Source organism: Anas acuta, chromosome 3 (genome assembly GCF_963932015.1).
Source record: "Anas acuta chromosome 3, bAnaAcu1.1, whole genome shotgun sequence".
Taxonomy (NCBI): Eukaryota; Metazoa; Chordata; class Aves; order Anseriformes; family Anatidae; genus Anas; species Anas acuta.
In genome coordinates, this window is record NC_088981.1 from 57,642,812 (window position 1) to 57,662,787 (window position 19,976).

The window sequence follows — 19,976 nt, forward strand, 5'->3', positions numbered from 1 at the left end:
TTTATTGGTACAATGGAAATCTGCAGGGATGTAAGGGTTGTGGTCCTTAATGCCTTTCTGGAGATTTGGCCTGCTCCCCCAGGATGTTCACTGAAGCACACCTGAAGTGGGCAGGCATTTCAGCTCGCAGAGAATTATCCAATGGAGTAAACCAATTCACTGATGCCTTCCTGAATCTGCTGAGAGTTACATCAACAAAGAAAAAGCTGTAAATTTTCCAGTTTATCTTAGATCTAATTGGCAGCCTCTCAAGTATCAACATTATTTGATTTGAAGTAATTTACATGTCATCATTAACTATTGCATATATACCAAAGGAAAAGTGCTCAGTCAGTCACATTTACACTACCTCAACCTGTCAGCTTTTCACAGTTAGTAGCATAGATGGTATTCAAAGTTGATGGAACAGTCTGAATTTTGGCAACCTTTCAGACACTTTTTGCAGAACTCTGATGGTAGCACTTACTTATTTTTTAAAAAGATGTTTTCATTTTTCACAAATGATGACTTTACAGTTAAAATGATGTCCTTCTGCCTCCCTTCTCTCCTTTTTTTTTTGTAATAGAGTAAGAATGTCTTAAAATAATTTTGCAGAATATAATTTTAATTTTTTTACATGTGGAATCAACTCATTTATTGACTCGTTCGATAAGTTTTACTACCTTGTGTTTTGCATTTCTTTCTTTCTTTTTAATTATATTTACACTTCTTGCTTCTTTGTCTCGATTTTTCAGAAACAAAAGCAAAAATATGTAACTTCTCTGGATGGGTTTGAATAAGCTAGAGAGCTAGGCATAGAGAAAGACTGGAAATAAGCAAGTACATGAAGAGCAGTTCATGACTGGAACTAGAACTATGCTCTTTCAGCATCTGTCATGGAACAGTGCCCTGCCATAGGTATCCTCTATCTCAAGATAGAAAGTTCACTTGTCTAAAGTCTGCATTGAGTCTTCATGTGGCAACTTTAAATTTTACTACCTTTGGATCTCACATAATGACTTTATGTCTAACTGCTGCTCTGAGCTATGAGGTGTCTTTGTCCATCTCTTCTGATGGGATGGATGCTGTTTGTTCCCTGCCACAGGGAACTCCTCCTCACAATGTGTTTTCCTTCCTCCTGTCCACAATGGACCTTGGTATCTGGCAAGAAACGCTTTCCAGGTCTAGAGTCCTCCTGGAGGTTAGAACTTGAATTTATTTCTTGGGATGACAACAATTTATCGGCCTTGCAATCAGCTATAAGCAAGCTCAAAAGTTAACTTAGATCTGTTGTGATCAAACAAGGCTACATGAAACATGATATTTGGTTATTCTTAATAAAAGATTCCTTTCTCCCATTTTAGGTCTGCTATTTGAAGTAACCCCTCAAATTTTTTACAGCTGGTTGAGGAATAGCAGAGGCAACCCTGGTCCTATCCTGTCTGTTAAGGTGTTCAGGATGGATACATTTTATATTCCCTTCTTCCATTTTAAATTCAGTCCTTTTGTTCTTTGTCTAGAGCTGAGGTGAAATGAATTTGCTTAAAAATCCTTCTGCCTTAAATGCAAAATTGACAACGGATATTGCTTAAACTGTTCATTTTCAGGATTCTTGCAGTGTTCTTGAGTGTGGAATTCTGAAAATTACATACATACCAAGGTCAGAGTTTTCACTTTTCTGTAGAGATTTTCTTGACACAGGTAGGACCTACCTTGAGGGCAGAGAGCAGAGCGAAGCAGAGCCCTTTGTTCCAAACGACCTTTTATTACTTTTAGGGCTTCCTGACTCTCTTTCAGGCAGGTGACTTTGAAATGACTGGCAGCTGCACCTGCGTGGACGTGAGGAGAATGCTTCCTGCTGACAGCATCTCTAAAGCTTGGAGGTTACATTTGTGACCAATTCAGACTGATGTTTAATGCTTGAAAACATCGGTGGCAGTTTACCTGGTGGAATAAACCGAGAACGCAGTTGACATCTACATTCAAAAGAAATCTTCAATGAATATCTTAAAGAGTTTGTGACTTTTGCCAGTCTGTTTGCTAAGGGCAGTAGGTTCTGCAGTCTTGATTTTGTTCTTTCATCTCACGCTGAGCACATTTCATGTCGCACTGCTTGAAGGTTTTCCTTGGCTCCTATTTTCAGTGGCGGAAATGCTGGGGCTGACAGTATCTCACTGCAGGAGCTCTCTCTGGCTGGTTCCCTGGCCTACAACCGGCAGGCACGCGGTGCTTCAGCCATCTGCCCTGCAGTGGAAGTTGTCCTGAGTAGCTTCATGTTGCTTCTGTGTTGCTTGATCCAGACAGCCAAACGTATGCCAGGGAAGCTCTCTGATGGCAGTTTGCATCCTGTTAGCGTATTGCTTTCCATCACTAGAAACAAAGCGTGTTTGAAGGGTGTCTTCATCTTATAGATGGAAAAACTAGATGTGCTGCAGTGAAGTGACTTTGCTGGAGTCACCCTCCAGGCTGCTGGCAAGGCTGGGAATAAATTACATCTCCCTTGCCCTTGTTCAGTGCTCTTTCTGCCTTTTCTCCCCTGTCACTCCCCAGATACTTCTGTAGCGATCCATTCCCTATTTCTCTTACACCGTCCCAAAACAAACATCGAGTTGTTTTAAAACATTCCACAGTTCATTTGATCGGAACAAGGATCCGGACTAAACTCCAAATCAAGCAATTGCATTGTGCCTATTGACATTCTTCCTGTGGTTTCAGCTGAATAAATCTCTTTGTTTCTCCCCTAAAGCATTGCTGCGAATGGCTACAATATTTACACAAAGATTCAAATCCCTTGGTACACCAAAGTTGCTGTGCACAGGCTAAATAACCAACACGTACAGCAGATTCTTGTTACCTCTTGTTTATTCTTCAGAAGGAAGCAGAAACTTGAGAGAACCTCAAAGCTTCAACCAAGCCTGAACTATTTTCCTTTCTTGCTCGAGAGCCTGGAGAAGCTTGTGCCAGGCCAAGCTGCTGGGGTTCTCCCCCAGCTGCTTTGGCTCCTTTGGAACAAAAAAGGCCAAACAGAAGAGAAATCGTATGCTGATTGCTGGCATGAGCTCAGCGGCCATGGTACCCTCGCAGAATTTAGCCAAACATACTGAAAGGAATCATTAGCGGTACCCACGAGGCACGTGCTGAAAGTATCTTTAAGCATTCCTACTTTGGAGAATTGTGTCCCAGCCGTGTTTTCACAGGTGTGTTCCAGCGATGAACCACGCTCTGCAGAGCCTGGAAACACCCGGATGGAAACCCTGCGTAAATGCAGTGCGGTGTGATGGCCGTGGTGCTGAGGCAGACTGAGCCTGTTAGATGCCTGCTAGTTTGGAGATGCTGGTTACTCTCTCTACAGTTGCTGTCTGACAGCAGGAGCATCTCAGTACTATTTAGCAGAGCAACAGCAAAATAAGAAAAGGCGAACTATTCTTTCTCTGCCAAACATGGGACTCAAAAAAGCAGTTTTGCATAGCTCTGAATTATCTTTGTTGCCATATAGAAAGCATTTATATCCAACGTTCAATAGAACATACGTTCAATTTAATTATACATATGTCAGTGGAGTCAATGTTGGATCAAAACTTCAAAAAGGGCAAGAAGCTTTCATTTACTTCACGCTTTCGTGCTATCTCAGTTTCTCTGTTCTGTGTTGCTATTATCCATCACCTCTAGCTCTCTTCTTCAGATAGTACATTTTCTCCAAACCGGTGTTCTCCCCTTAGGCGAGAAGGTGATTCTGTTCTCCTTGGCATGGATGAGCAGCCCTCTGGGAGAACCTGTCGCAGGCCTTGCTCATTTCTCAGCTTCTGGTAATCTTCAGCTTCCCTCACAGGTTCTCAGCTCTCCAGACTGAAATAAAGGCAACAAAATGCCTTCGTGTTTTTATGGTACCTTCTCTGTGTCAGTGTTCTAGGATCTGTCTCGGACTATCTTTTTGTGCAGCTACAACTTACCTGGTTGCACGTGTTACTCCAGAAGTCTGTGCCAGTGCAGTCCTGCAGTCCCAGATACTGCTGAACAGTTTCTGCTGTCCTGGAGTTGCAGCACGAGCAGGTCCCAGACCAAGGTACCTGTTCTGCCACAGATGGTGCAGTTCATCTTCCAAGTAAGCGTGTCTCACCAAAGCAGCAGGGAGGAAACCATCTTCCAGTTTTCTGCCTTTTGATTTCTTCTTCTTCTGCCAGCCATCTTGTTGGTTTAGAGGAAACCATTCCACCTCAAACAAATGTGAGCATTTGTGTCCTTTTGATCCTCACCTGTTCTCCTAGAGATTCTTCTTAACAGATGTTCTTTTCCAGTCAGTCCCTTGGGTGCCAGCGGTCATTCAAACTATGGGTCCCGCAGGTAAAAGTCCCAGGTACCAGGGGCCCTCCAGGAATACACACAAGGACCCAGCTATTCACGGCAAGGAATTCTGCATCCTGGTTCAAACTGCAGCTTTAAACAGTCTTTGGAGAGAAACTCTCAAGAGTTATTTTGCCTTTTAACTAATACTAGTTTTTTTTTAGCTGTAGCAAGAACTGAGTAAGTTTCAGTTCCCTATATTTTCATCAGAATTCTCCCTCTCAGGGTGGCAGGGATATATGCAAGGATTCAGGATATTTTTTATCTGGCAGCGTGGAAATGTGTCATAGGATTCTCTGCAGTGTTTTTCTCCCCTTTGAGAGATTACAGATGCTTGGATCACAGTGAAAATTCCTGAAATTACCCCGAGCCTGATATACTTGTCTGTTTCTTGTTGAGCATCTTTAAAAAATCATTGGTATGCAGGCACTAGGGTAAAATAGATGAAGGATCTCTGTTTTCTTGGTGTTTGTGGTTTTTTTTTGTAACATTGTGGAAGTTGTGGTGCCTGAATAGTGACTTGGCCAGGTCACCAGGTTTGGAGGAGGATTGCTAGGTGGGGCATGAGAAGAAAGAAGATGAAAGGAGCAAATCCTAGGAATGTGCCTATGGCAGAAGAGACAAGTGCTTAGAGTAGAAATGATGAGTCAGAAGTAGTCTGGGAAGAGAGCTTGCTTCTGTACACCAGTTGAAACAAGCATGTTCTCTGTGATACCAACACACACTTTTTCCTCTCAAATCCTCAGTTTTCCATCTTCCTTTCAATGCACAGAGGACCCTTCTGCTGGTGCTACCAGCTCAGCCAGAGTCTTGGGGAGACAGTGAGTTTTCCAGTAGCTGCTACCCAGCCCTGGGGATTACATACTGACTTTTCTTTTTCCCATCAAATTAGCACAGTCTTAGTCTCTGTCATATCCAGTAACCACCAGAGTCAGGCATATACAGGTTACACCAGTTTTCCCCATCTTGAATTAACTGCTTGGAGCTCAGGTATGCATTTGAGGCTCTTCTCTGTGTTCTCATGCAACAGGTGTAAAATATATTGCATACTTCGCTTCTTCCACATAGGGGGTGTTCTTTATTTGCTGCTGGGGTCTACACTGAACATATGCATTAAGGAAGAGCATTTGCCCTTTTTTTGAAACAAACAAACAACAAAAAAAAACAAACCACACTTATTTTAGTTACTCTAGAAGCAAGTGAAGGCTTTTCAGTACCTTTGGCAAATGCAAATAAAATAATCCTTACTGCTGTACTTTGTACCAAAATCTTAAAACCCTCAACATTTTAAGAGTGCACAGTTCCTCAGTGGTCCTTTGTTTACTTGTTTGGTTTTGAACCAGTTTCCCTGCAGATTTCTGTTGTCCCCCTACAGGAAACAGAGGAAGAAGTGCAACTGTATTATACAAGGACAAGTAAATCCTTACGGCTTTGCATGAGGTTCTGCATACATGTAAAGCTGAAAACAAAGCTGAAATGGTTCAGAATATGCTGCATTTCTACAAAATATAGTTCAGACCTTGAAGTTAATAGCATGAACCATGGAAAGCCCCTTCCCTGAACATATCCCTATTCAACCAGTAATGAGCACAGGGTAGGGGCTGATGCTCAGCAGCTTCCTATGGTCACTCACGTTGCCCCCTTGTTAGTGAGCTGCTCCAGCACAGCTTTGACATGGGCCAGCCAGCAGGCTCCTGGATTTGCCTGGCCTTGGGCATGAGGGGATGGTGTAGGAGCTGCTCCAGCAGGCACTTGGGTACGGTCATCCGTATGGGTAAAGGGCCTAGGTTGGATTGGCATGAGAAGGGTCCCTGCCCTCTTCTTCAGTAGCACCAAGGTTTCAGATATAGCACCACTGTTTTAATTTTGTATTTCACGCATTTTAAAGCATCGTTTGTATTTGCAATCATCAGTGTGTCCCAATGCCACGTTCTAAAACTCCTAGTTTTGACAAGAGGAACGAGGAGGTTAGCAAGTCCAGTCTTGTGCTGCTTTGCTGTTTGCCTTCCCAAGCAGGAGCTTTTTAAAGAAGCATAAACTGTCCATGTGTGTTTAGCTGCTTGTGAAGTGGACTGCATTTAGCTTCCTGTGCGAACACAAACAGATTACATGCTGAAGTGAGGTTCTCTCAGCCTCACGTCAGTATGTTACATTACTAGATGCTGTAGTGCTTACAGCTTTGTTCTGCACCAGCCCCCTGGTCGTGCATATGTGTGTGTTTCACCGTGGTAGGAAGAGGCAAAGTACCCCACCTCTTTGCTTATTTATGGAACTTAGTACACAAATCTTTATTGCCGGATATTTTTAATTGGCTAACAGTTGTTATCAGGCGTGTCACAGCTCCAGAAACATGCATAATGCCTAATTAGATGGTTTCCTCTCTCTTAACCAGAGGGGGACACTGATTCTCTAAAGAAAAGAAAAAAAAAAAAAGGAAAATGTGGCAAGCAAAGCTGTGTATTCTTACTGTACTGTTGTTAATAACTGTATACAGGATATGCAAATAGCTATTTTGATTGGCTGCAGTAGTCCATCTGTTCTGACAGCATCTCATATTAGATTATCCAAGATGTTTGCCAGCATCTGAGAATCTAGCTTTGCTCTAAATCTGTACCAGAAGCAGAAAGAGGCTACATTTTCATGAGAGCAAGAGAAATCTACACAAAGCAAACTGAATAGGCTTCAAGCTGCTAAAAGACTTCTTATGTGCCTGGGAAAAAGAAGTAAACAATCTTCTTGTGTGTGCTGCTTTCACTCTAGTCTTTTCAGAGCCCTCTTTTCCTTATCCTAAATGCCTCTTGTGCCTGCCAAGAGTAAGGATAATTAAATGTCCTTTAAGTGGCGTTTAAAGCTGCAGGGTAAGAATACCTATCTTCCTGATCCGGTTCCGTACAGTCAATGTGAAGAGTGCGGTCCTATCGAGCCGCGCTACCTCATCTCTCCTGAGAGCAGCTTTAAGGTGGAGATTTGCAATAACCAATTTCCCCTTGCAGCGACACGTGCAGCATTCTTACACGCATCTCCAGCAGCATGGCTGCCTCCTGTGTCTGCTATTTATAAAGTGGTGCGACTGAATCGAGAAGCAAGAGCCTTACACAGACTAATTTTAAGGCTGTACGCTGATTCTTGGTTTTAAGGCAGCTACCAATAAGAATGTAAATGTAAAAGGACCTTAGGGTCCTTCCTGCTGACCCAGGGATGCTGTATTTTGAATTAAAACAGCTTTTCCTTTGTCCTCAAAGTCTGCTTATGCTGATATATCATTATTATTTCATTTTTTAAAGTACAGTTATTTTTGGTTTTCTGGTGGTGCTGAGGATGAGATAATCATTAGTACTAGCTGTTTCTTTTCCCCATTTCCTGGAGTTATTCCTCAGTGATAAATAGAAAGCAGTTGCGTGGAGAAATGTTATTTAACGTTTTTCTTTGTAGTGTTGGATCCTATCTCTGTATAAATGTTGTTATAGCATACGTGTTATTTACAGTAAAACAATGCATGGTTCAGTGTGTTAGCCTCCCTTCAGAAGAATGGCAAGACTTGGACAGCTATCCATGCCTTCTGAACATTTTTTCTGAAGTATAATGCTTTTAAAAAGCAGACGTGATTATTCACATTAGTCTCCAGATTTCCTTCCCCTTTTCTTTATTGCACGAGGCATTAGCATGGAAACACACTTCACATTTCTCAGGCTTTTGTCTGTTCCCGCTGCTTTGCCTCCTGGAAGTCAAACAGTGCTACTTGGTTTCTGACATAACTGATTACTATGGAAATTATTACCATGTCATAAAAAGAGGATTTCATGTGTCGAATGTGCGGCAGGAACACAGACGGTTCTGTAAGCAGAAGGTTCCTAGTAATGAGGAAAAAGGGAAGAGAAATGCAGAAAATAAGCAATGCCTGTGCAAAATCCATTGTTACAGATTCCTTTTCAGGAGGCATAACCTTCAAGAGATTGGGGATCAAGCAGATTGCTGATTTTTTGTTGTTGTTGCTTTTAAATGAGTAAGAAGATAAATGTGAATTTGCGCTTCAAGGAATAATTATTTTATTTTGACTCCAGCAGTTGGCACTGGCCAAAGCGATTTCCGAGGGCATTCGATGTATGTCCCAGACCACTGCTCCACGCTAGGCAGACTAGACAGCTATCGCTCTGCTATGCAGCGGTCTGAAACCAAGGACACCAGCTGCCAGACCGAGGAAGTTAAAGTTGTGCCCCCTTCGATGAGAAGAATACGAGCGCAGAAAGGACAAGGCATTGCAGCCCAGATGTCGCAGTTCTCCAGCTCATCTGGAAACATGTCGGTGATGAGTGATTCTGCCGCGGTTATATTTGCTTCTCGCCAAAATAGTGACATGGGTTTTCACAGCTTGCCTCGGGCTGGTGCAAGAGTGTCTCTGCAGTCTCTAGAACAGACACAGAGCATCTCTAGGCAGACGGAAGACATCGCTGGCACTTTACCCCACCAGATAAGCAAACTGCAAGTGGATGATGGTGCTGTGCATCTGAGGAATAATCCCACGACAGGGACTGTTTCGAGGCCAAAGTCTCAAGAGGTGAGAAGCTATGACAGCGAAAAGTCCACGAGCCCAGCATGCGTGGTCTCTCCTCATGCCACCTACTCCACGAGCGTCATTCCCAATGCAACGCTGTCGTCCTCCTCGGAAGTTATTGTTATTCACACTGCCCAGAGTGCTGGATCATTGGATAATAAAATGGGCGGCTCTGCTGTCTACCCAAAGCCCAGAGACAATCCTGTTGCCAGCAATGCAATAAGTGGGAAGGAAGATCACCATTCTTCAAGTGGCAACTGGAGTGAGAGTAGCTCCACACGTCACTCGCAGACGTCAGACACCATCCCGTCTAACACGGTCATGATGCTCTCTCTTGGTGACTCTGCTGTCTCTCTCAGCACTCCTGGAAACGCAGAGGCTGGGTCTCAGAGTGCGAACTACACCTGCAGAAACAATCTTGCTTTACCCAGCCAGTCGCAGGACAGCGATGGCAGGAGTGAATCTAGCTATTCAGGGGAGCGAACGCAAGCAGCAGCGAGCAGCACAGAGCATTGGCTATACAAGTCTGCGGAAAGCAGCGAGGCTTCTTCACGCAAGGCGGCTTGTACCACACCAGGCTGTGCCACTCCTGGCAGCAACCTGAGCAGCAGCAGCCTGGAGAGGACGTCGGCCAGAGAAGATTCCACTTCTCTGTATTCGGTGGACCACGATGGTTATTACAGCTCCATGCCCGTGGACTCTGGGCTGAAGTCGGACGTGCCGTGCAATAGCACTAATGGTTTTGGGAACCCCAGAGACAGCGTGATTAACGTCTTTGAAGGAAAGGAGAAGAAACATCAGGATGACCCGGTGGGCCAAGGTGACAAATCCCTGGTGAGAAACATCTCTCTAAAGAAGGCAAAGAAGCCGCCTTTGCCACCATCTAGAACAGACTCACTCAGGAGGGTACCCAAGAAAAAAGCCCAGTCCAATGGACAGGTACTTGATGAAACCCTAATTGCCACCCTGCAGCATTCTCTGCAGTTGAACCTCAAGTGCAAAAACAGCAGCTCCCCTTCCCAGAGCCCCTGCAGCGACTACGAGGATCCCTGGGTGCTGCGCTCTCGCAGCCAGAGCTCGGTCAGTGCCAGCAGCAGCATGATGTCCACCACCGCCCCAAACCTCTACTCCATCTGCACCGTCACCCCCTCCCAGAGCGAAACGAGCAGCATCAAGTCAGAGTATGCCGACCAGTGGGGTTACTACAGCGACTACGCTGCGGTGGCAGACGACCAGGTCAAGTCCCCGGTGACCCATTCTGCCAGCACGTCATCCGCTCTCAGTGATTACAGCATCGGCCACCTCAGCGATGGCTCGAGGGCTTCGGTGCCACAAGTGCCCAGTGGACTGGCCAAACCAAAGAGCACTTCTCCGGAGAAATCCCACCGAGTCACATCACCATCCAGTGGGTACTCCAGCCAGTCCAACACGCCCACTGCGCTTACTCCAGTGCCTGTACTGTTAAAGTCTGCATCGTCAGGAAACGGGAAATCCAAGCTGAAACCTAAAGTGCCTGAAAGGAAGTCCTCTCTTCTGTCTTCAGTCTCCATTTCTTCATCCTCCACCTCTCTTTCTTCAAATACATCTACTGAAGGGAGCATGAGTGTGAAGAAAATGGACCCCACCCCGAGCTCTCCTCTGGATTCGGGTGCGCCTCCTCCACCACCTCTGCTTCCAACACCTCCTCCACATTGCCCTGAGCTCTCTCCTCCCTATCCCCCTCCTCCTCCTCCAGCAGAAGTCATGGATCTAGCACTGTCGCCAGCCTCTCCCACATTTCCCCCTCCTCCACCAGAAGCTGATGCAAATTCTTCCTTTGCCCACAGTGCCCAGTGGTTACCACAAGAAACTTCCATCACTTCATTCTCTTCCCCTGTTCCTCCTCCTGCTACTTTCCCCTTAGCTGTCCCGCCGCCAGCACCACCGCTCGATCCGAAGCTGACAAAGGGTGCAGCGATACACCCGCAGTATTCATTTAAGAAACGTAATCAGGAAGATCCTTGCTACAGCCCAGTGAAGCAGCCCTTCAACAAGCAAGATGCATCAAGACCCGTGATGCCCTTAGTAACTACCAAAGCATTGCAAATGGTGCAGCTGAGGTCTGTGAAAAAAGCAACAGAAGGTGAACCATCACCCGAACCTGCTTCTGAAACCACCTCTCAGGAAAAGGGTGCTGTAAGCTCATCATCACAGACTTCCCTAAAGCCGTCTCTGTCCCTGAGACTCAGTAACAGCTTAGGTGAAGAGGAGATGAAAACTCATGGCACTTCATTTAAAAACTCAGCTCAAACACTGGCTCAGAGTCCTCCTCTGGTTCTCTCTGACAACATACCTGCGCTTGACAGCGATCAAAAATCTGCAGGTACAGTAGGTCTAAGCAAGTCTGTCGAAGCTGTTTCAGTGGGGACAGCTACCGAAGACACGCCTGAATCTCCAGTGCAGAGCAAAGACATGTCACCTCAGGGGTCACCAGCATCTCCGGACAAGACTCAGGTCGTATTGCCAAACAAGAAACCACCTCCCATTTCAAAGAAACCCAAACTGTTCCTCGTTGTACCACCTCCACAGTTAGACCTCAAAGTGGAGAAAATAGCTGAAGTGGGTGATACTGTCAGAGGCGCACCAAGCCCAACTAAGAGAGACGCTGTGCTTGCACACTGCGAGGAGGCGAGAAATTGTCTTACAGATGGACTCAGCTCTAGCGAGATGGACTCTGGCAGCCTGGTTCCAGAGGGAGGAGCTGCCGGAGTCACCTTCTCCGAAACAGTGGGAGCTAGTGCCTTTGTGGCACAGCCTGCTGCATCACCAGTTCAAGAAGAAGGCAGGCAGGAGGAGCAGCCTGCTTTTGACGAAGGAAGCAGTTCAGGCAGCAGCCAAGACAGTGGCAGTAACACTGACGGGCACCTATCTCAGGAGAACGAAAGTGGTGAGTGAGTCTGTTTGCTTTGCCTCTTCTTCAGACATAGCAATAGCTATGTTAGGGAATGTGGGGAGTGAGGATAGCAATCCTAGCAGTCAGATGCTCTTCTGTAGAGAAAAGAAGCTCTTGCAGTAGTTAAAGCCTAAAGAAAGTTGCAGGGATCAGATTAATAATTGATGACATTTCTTCTTACTCCTTTCTGACACCTCATTATCGCAGATGTGGAAATGAAAACGGTGCTTTACTTAACTGCTAGGATTAAAACAGGCTATGAGAACATGGTTAGCTTTGTTGATTTTGATTTTGCATTTTAATGGAAACCATAAAAATATTCTTTCAGCATCGTACTCTGCATGTGTGTGAACAAGCACAGGCTTTTCGTGCAAAGCAGTTTCCTAAGCGAGTGTATTCTGAAATCACAACAACGACTGGTGTACTTGCTAAATCCCTCGGGTGTTTTGCCTTGGAAGCAAAGGGGGGTGATTTCAAGATTGTAAGTCTGTTGGGTTCCCGTGACGGACTGACAGTATTGTTCATTATTTCTGCATAGCCGAGGTGTTTGAGTCGGATACAGCAAATAGCTCCTTCCTGCCAAGCAGTAGTTATGGGGAAGAGACGGACGGAGTGGCAACACCAGCGAGACCAAGGACTACTGAGGATCTTTTTGCAGCCATCCACAGGTACTGTAGAAATTTCCCTGTCCATACTGCCTGGTCCATTAATTTCCTCAAAAAATTAATTGACATTGTTTTTCTAAAACACCCAGTTACAACAGTCATTGCTTTAATTGAAAGCACATATTTATCAGCTTTCTACTAAGGCTATATATGAAAACATATGGAAAAGAGCTTGTGTTTTATTGTTTTACAATATATTTAATTCATTCTGAACTAAAAGCTACTTGGTTAAATCAATATAGATTATATTATAAATATCCTGCCTCTTAAAATACCAAGTTACATCTAGTATTTATTGTACTGTTCTCAATCTGCCATATTAACTCTACTGTTGCTTTTTCTGTGTATCTTTTTGTTTTCATTCTCGTTCTCCATCTCTTTTTACTCTTCGCTGCTTATATGGTGCAGTTTGGGACAGAGGCTCAACGCTAATGCTTCATGGCAAGCGTGGCTGAAACTGGCAAGTAACACAACATGTCAGTCATATGGCAAAACATATGGCAAACGCTGGATTATAGTTTGCCATAATCCAGCCTGAGGTCGGGTGTTTTGTGTCAAACTGGTTCATGAATGAAATGTGCAATACTGGCTCTTATTAATGACATTATTCATTTCCCTTAAAAACAAAACAGGCAACTAGATTTCCATGCTGTTCATGGTAGGTTTGCAAGGAAAAAAAGAAAAAAAAAAGCCTAAAAATACAAAATGGAACGTGTGCACCATTTAAACAGTACACACGGAAGACCATTACCACTCTGAATTACCAAACTTGGATTTAGACTAGAATCAGTGTAGTGGTAGTGCCATCTTGTGGTTCTGTCTTTTACTTCAAAATCTGAAGGGGCCATCTCCTGGTCACACAAAGTGCTTAGTGGCATCCAGATATGCTTATCCAGGTGTCTGGTCAGTTTGCACATATGTGCCTGACTTTTCTACATCAGTACTGAGGGACAGAGAAAGCCTTTTGTGAGAAGTTGGCTAGGATTTGGGAAACAACTTGGGATGCAAATGCTTTTTCTTTTATTTTTGAAACTACTCTGTTTCAGATGTTACAAAAATGACATATATGCAATACTGACTTTTTATAACTTACTATTATCCCTTAGGATTTGGCCTGTAGGAGCTGTTCTAAAAATGGCCTGTTGCATTCACGTTGCATGGCACTCACTAGGACTGCGACAAGTCTGTTTTTAGAATGAAGTATTCTGGCCAGTAACCTTTTCCATTCTGTATGCAGATAGAGAGTGGCTCTCTGTGTGTATGCACATACACGGAATTCATGAGTTTATGGGGAAATGGACAATGGAACTGGATGTGACATAGTTAAAACCGCTTGACGCATTTATTATTAAGACCTTGCTTTTGTTGGCTTTAGACTTGAACCACTTATCTTCCTTGGTTGTTGGTTAATCAAAATGTTCCCCTCCCTCCATTTCTAAAAGGTGTTATTTCAGTGATTGGCACCCTTGAAAACGTCCTTCAGAGTAAGACAAGAAATTTGGTGGTATGTGCGTCAAGGGCAGGAAGAAAAATCTAAGTTTAAGTCACAGTTTTGTTTGAATATATATCCTATCTCTGTCTGAAAAGCCACCAAAACCAAACCTGGTTCTTAATTTTAAGTCTCTGCTGTAATTTATACATGCTGAGAAAAACTGGTTAGATGCTGCCAGCAAACTGACCATTCTGCCCTGCATTCACCGTGTTGCTGAGTTACTTCAAGCCAGGATAACCAAGTCTTTCCCTGCAGATCTTTGAAATTGAGTTTTGTGCTGTCTTTCTTTGGAATTTAATTTGATTTTTGGCAGCAGTACAGCCTCAGCCCTGGAGTGTTTAAAGATACCCATAGGCAGTCAGTATCCTAATGAAAGGAAGTCTCTTCCCCTGTAACTGGTTCACACACAGGCTTGCACGCAGCATTATAGATCCACTCAAGCACCAGATCACTTGCTGCCTATGGCACTGACACACAGTCAAATCTAGACAAGCTTCTCAAGTTTGCCACTACCGAAGTCATCGTTTTATCCTTACTCTATCTTCTGTTGCCCATTCATCCCCAGGCTGAATGGATGTCAGTATTACATTCTGCTCTCAGACAAGTGGCAGCGGCAGCAGCTGAGAATAGCAGCTGTTACAGTTGCCTGTGGGGGTATCACAAGTGGTGTATTTGTGAACTTCACTGCTTAGGATCGCTCCTAAGTATTGGCAGAGTTTATATGGCAATATCTGTTGCTGCCACCCACTTAGCTGATGGATCCTGCTACTTCGTTTCATTGTATTTTTTTCTGTCAGTAGGCTGCAATGCATAAAAACATTTGAGCTTGCCTTGGCAAATTCTCAGACCCTGTAAGAAAGTATAGCTAAAGATTGCCGTGAGTAGAATCCTGTTTTACAAGGGGAACGGTCTGTATTGGACACATCTTTGATAAACATTAATATGGAATTATACCATGATAATCTTGTATTTGTAACAAGTCTGTTGACTTGTTTTAAACTTCTGGCAAAAAAGAATATGTAAAATCAGGATTTATTCGACCTTCTTGAATTCATTCGTGTTTAGCCCACAAAGAAGCAAAGCAACTTTGCTACAGATACAAGGCATGTTATACATCCCTTTCTTTAAGATTTCTAATAATATAAAAATGGGGCAATGGAACTCCAGTTTCCACTTATTCTCAGTCCTATGCTTGTTTCTTTTTTTTTTTTTTAATCACTGCACTTTACATTTAAATTAAAAACACTGAGCCCTTTCATGGGGAGAGAGAACTTTCATTCAGAAAGTTGGTCTCTCCTTCATTAAGTCAACGAGTTGCAATGGTAGAGCACCAACAGGACTGTGGATTTAGAAGCTAGAAAACTTGGTTTTCACTATCCATTTAATTTAGGTTTTTGGAGGGATGGTTATGTCTGCCTCACTTAACTTGATCTTAACTGCAGCAGTGCATTGCAATATCCTTTTCTAAATGAAGTGCACTAAAATACACTAATTCTCCAGAAAGCATCAAATGAAACAGCAAAAAGCAAGCAAAAACAACCAAACAAAACATATTTGATGGCATATTTTTAATCAAGTCCCCAAACTAACAGAAAAAAGGCATTGAGAATTATCTTCTTAATGAATTAGTCTTAGCAGTGGAATAGTGAAAATTGGATTTGCTAAACAGACTCAAAGTGTTTTGGACATCAGTATTGCCAGTTTTATAGTTTCGTTGTTCCAGATTTGCAGAAAAAGAATAATGAACTTAGCGTATACCTCCAATACTTGCATTAATGCCTTTACAGTTTTGGTGGTGTTCTTGCTCATACTTTAGATTTAGATTACTTCTCCCTTCTCCCTCTCGTGGCTTTAGCTTAATTCATTGTCATCCCTCTGTGCTGAGTTCAACTAGGTGAGGTAAAAGGTTTCATTTGTTGTTTTCTCTTTTTTGTTTTCCAAACTCAGATCCAAAAGGAAAGTCCTTGGCCGTAAAGATTCTGAAGACGAGCGCACCCGCAACCATTCTCCATCGCCCCCCGTAACGCCCACTGGTGCTTCCCCAACCTTGTCTACCCTCAAACAAGCAGGATCCATTCAGAGAAGCGTTCGCAAGAGCAGCACCAGCAATGACAACTTCAAAGCCCTGCTGCTGAAGAAGGGGAGCCGCTGTGACACCAGCTCCCGCATGTCAGCAGCAGAGATGTTGAAGAACACGGACCCGCGGTTCCACCGGGCAAAGACAGACGCCTCCCCGGACCTTTCTGACAGCCCGGCCAGCTGCTCGCCCAGCAAGAGCAAACGGGCCCAGGAGGAGTGGGCCAAGAGCGAGGGCCTGATGCCGAGGAGCATGTCCTTTTCTGGCACTAGGTACGGCCGATCGCGAACGCCCCCCTCTGCTGCCAGCAGCAAGTACAACGTCCGCAACCGCATCCAGAGCAGCCCCATGACTGTGATTAGCGAAGGAGATGGGGAAGTGGTGGAGCAGTCGGAGGGCAGGGTCCGAAGGACTTTGGAAGAGCAGCAGGAGAGGCAGCTCGATATGTTTAACAGTGATGAAATAGACATGAATGACTTTCCGTACGCTGAGGAGCCAGGCTGCAAGGAGACCTTGGATCCAACCCATCTAGACTTAATGATGCAGCCAGGTACTTCGGAGAAGTATCTAAGTCCTTCAGCTGAAGAAAGTTAAGAGGCTGTGACAGAAGGCGTTGGATATTTGTCTAGAAAATGACAGAGGACTAGATTCCAGAAGAAAGCCCAGATCAGGACAAGTTTACTTCACGGAGCATTTATTCCATGAACTGCATGTGTGTGTTTAAATGCCGAAGCAATGATAGTTCTGCATGGTTGGGTTGGGGTGGGGAGGACTTGCTTTGAATGAATGGTCTGTGGCTTAAAGAAAGTAACAGCGGAAATTTTTGTGTAAAGCCTTAGAAGTCCTCTTGCGGGGTGTGGGGAGGGATTTTTCTCAGAGCCTGTAGGGGTGTGAAGTTTTTCTTTTTCTTGAGACTGCAATTGTGCAAGCAAAATTTAGGAATAAGCCTGAAAAAGAGGAATGGGAAGGCTTCTGTGCTACAAGCTGGACGTTTGCTTCAAAAGCATTGCAATGGTGCAGCGTAGTGCATTCGTTAAGCAGAGAGGTAGGACGAGGTGCGTGGACCTGTGAGAGGGCAGTGGAGTTGGTGCTGGGGCTGCAGGGCTTCCTACTCGGGTACGTCCCAGAGTCAGAGGATGCTTGTCCTGCTAATGCAAATAGGTCACCGGGTTAAGAGTTGGTCCAGGGTACTTTGTTTTTTCCTGAGGGAAAATGAAACGTGAGTTAACACGGAAGAGGGAGCGAAGTTTTATAACACAGTACTAGCTGCTGTGCAGCCACACACGTGCACTTGGCGAAACACTCGTTTCCAAGTGAAGTGCTTCCCTGACCAGAGTATTCCCTTAGAGAACTGGAACAACTGCATGTGTGCAGAGTTTGTGAGCAGACAACAGAGAAGTGGGAGAGGAATTAAACTGTATACTGCTGGAGTTTGGAAAGGTTAAGTTTCTGAATTATAAAAAAAAAATAAATAAATAAAAATTGAGAACTTGCACTACAGAGCTGTAGGTGGAGCCTGTCTTTCAAAATTGAAATTTGGGAGTAACGTTTTGCCAGAAGTCTTTCTTCCATTTGTCAAAATGGAAGGGCTATTACTTTTCATCACTTGAAATACGAATACTTGCTAACTTTTGGTTACCAAAGAATGAGTTACAGTTACTTTCCTTTTTGATTTGCCTGCAGTATTTCTTTTCCTTTTTTAACCTTAATAATTTAGTGAGGATCGTTTTTATTGTATATTTTACAGAAAATAAAAACATTAAATGGTTTTCCAATTGTAAAGAAAACCATTAATTAAAACTGAACTATTGGCTGGAGTTTGGGGTTCTTAGTAGGAATGAAGCTTTTCATTTGTAAGAAGAATTTTTGCATCATTTGATGGCGTGCGCAGTTTTTGTATTGTTTGTAAATATTAAAAGTTGTTAAAATATCTTTTGATCTCCCTACCGTAGAATTTATACATTTTTAGATTGCTTTTAAAAAGAAAAAAGCACTCTTTGTAGATTATTTATTTTAGAGAAATATGCTTGTAATCTCTTTCTTCAATCCTTTACTTGTTAGTAATGTAAATTTCAGGGGCCTTTGTTTAACTCTTCCCTTCACAAGAGGGGAACAGTGATGAAAATGCTGTGACTTTGCTTCAATAAAGAAAAAGGCTGCCAGTTGCCATATTGTCTTTTGAGTTGATTAAAATCTCCTTCAAAAGATGTGTTCAGCAGTGTATGGCAACCCGCTGAATGCCATAAACCATGCATCTGGCTACTAATCTCCACTTCTCATTGCAAAAGTTACTAATTCAGTTTAGAGACAGAACTAAGGCATACTTACACATCCATCCTATTTTGGCATGTCAATGCTAAGACTAAACAAAATGAAATAATCATAAGCTTTTTTTTTTTTTTTTTTTTTTTTTCTAGTATCATACATGAGTGTTTCTACTACTCCTTACTTGCAACCTGTCCCAGAAAACTAAAATCCTTGGAGAACCAGATTATAAGCAGTATAGGAGAGAAGTGATGAGTGAATGCAGCTGCACACACCAGAACAAAGCTGGGATTAACTGGTGCACAGCAAACTTTCTGCCATTTGTGCATGCTAAATGTATTTAAAGAACTTTTGGCTTTTGGAATTAAATGAAAAGCTGAATGGGTAAAATAGAACATTTCAGGTGTTATTAATACCGATCTGAACTAGAGGTCACTGGCTGGCTGTTCCTTTGGTGTTTCTCTCAGAGCAGATCGCGTTAAGCACAGAGCACTGCAGAGTGCATGGAGCACGTCCAGCAGCAGGTACTTTCCTTCTCAAAGCCATGTGTACATGTTGACCAGTCCTCATACCACCATCCTGGCAGGAAAATACTCAGGCTTTGTTTTATTGTTTACAAATGGGGAAATAGTCTAAGTGAAAACCTGCAGTATTGGAGAGAGTCATAGTTCTGTTGTCTGCAACTTCTGCAGAGTTTTTCAGCATCTTACTTGAAAGTGCCTCTTAGAAGGAGCCTGGCCATTTTTTTTTGCCTGATGCTAGCCATTTGATGCTGCCATAAATTTATAGTCTATATAGGAAACTCTTTGGAAAGTCCTGGCTTATTTACACAGCACATTGGCAACACAGGTAGGTGGGATTAAACTGAAAGGTAGGCTAAAATATATTTAGTAGCACTTATAATGATATTTATTTAGACATTTGATGTAACTTTCATATGGAAGTGTCACCATATCAACTACCCTCTGTGGCAGCTCTCAAAATGTAGCTCAGCTTTTTCAGCAGTGTACTCCTCAGCCCAAGTTTCCATTCCAAAATCTTACAAAGACAACAGCTTTAGGCTGTGTTTTCTGTACTGTCAACAACTTCGGTGTGTATGTAATAATGGTAAGGAAAACATGCTTAACTTTGTGTCACACATCCAAATGCAAAGTTGTTTTCTTCAATTAGAAGCTTCCTCCGTAGGCAGGATTTGCAATTGTGGCTTTATTGGTCAACAAGTATGAATTAAGTTTAGGAAACCTTTGCTGAAGACATCCAGAGCCCACAGAGGGGAGGGAAGATAATGCAAACTTTGGCCATGTTCAAGAGAAAATGAAGACTGCTGTCGTCCTGATGCTTAATTGATCATACTGTTACAGGGCTTCTTCATAGTTTACAGTTGGTTTACACTTTTCCTCTAAAGCTAGAATCATTGAAGCTAGATTGGAGATTAATTTCTGTTTGTCCTTTTATTGAGAATGGTTTTTAACTTCCGCGTTTTCCTATTCTTTGCTCTCTATTAGTTCATTTTATGCTTCCTTTGTTTATGTTCAAAGTTCTGTCTTACTCCTGACCGATGTACGCAGCCCCGACCCCCCTTAGAATTAAAGCCCTTAAGTTATTACAAGTTCATGCATCCGTAAAGCTGCGTGGTATTTACAGGTTTTCATTGCTCATGCAGTGGAGAAAGG

At 43.4% G+C, this 19,976-nt stretch overlaps 1 protein-coding gene across 9 annotated transcripts in view; it reads left to right on the forward strand.

Annotated features, from left to right (window-relative positions):
• Window positions 1-18,207, forward strand: part of NHSL1 (NHS like 1) — a 164,533-nt gene extending 146,326 nt beyond the window's left edge. For 6 of the 9 annotated variants that reach the window (XM_068677274.1, XM_068677277.1, XM_068677279.1 and 3 more), the window contains 3 exons: window positions 8,382-11,798; window positions 12,343-12,472; window positions 15,909-18,207. In XM_068677274.1, the coding sequence (XP_068533375.1) occupies window positions 8,382-11,798; window positions 12,343-12,472; window positions 15,909-16,632 (4,271 nt within the window). In that variant the 3' untranslated portion in view covers window positions 16,633-18,207. Of the gene's footprint in view, window positions 1-8,381; window positions 11,799-12,342; window positions 12,473-12,877; window positions 12,930-15,908 lie in introns of all 9 variants that reach the window. The other 3 variants (XM_068677275.1, XM_068677278.1, XM_068677283.1) reach the window with 2 other exon arrangements.
• The last annotated feature ends 1,769 nt before the right edge of the window (window positions 18,208-19,976 follow it).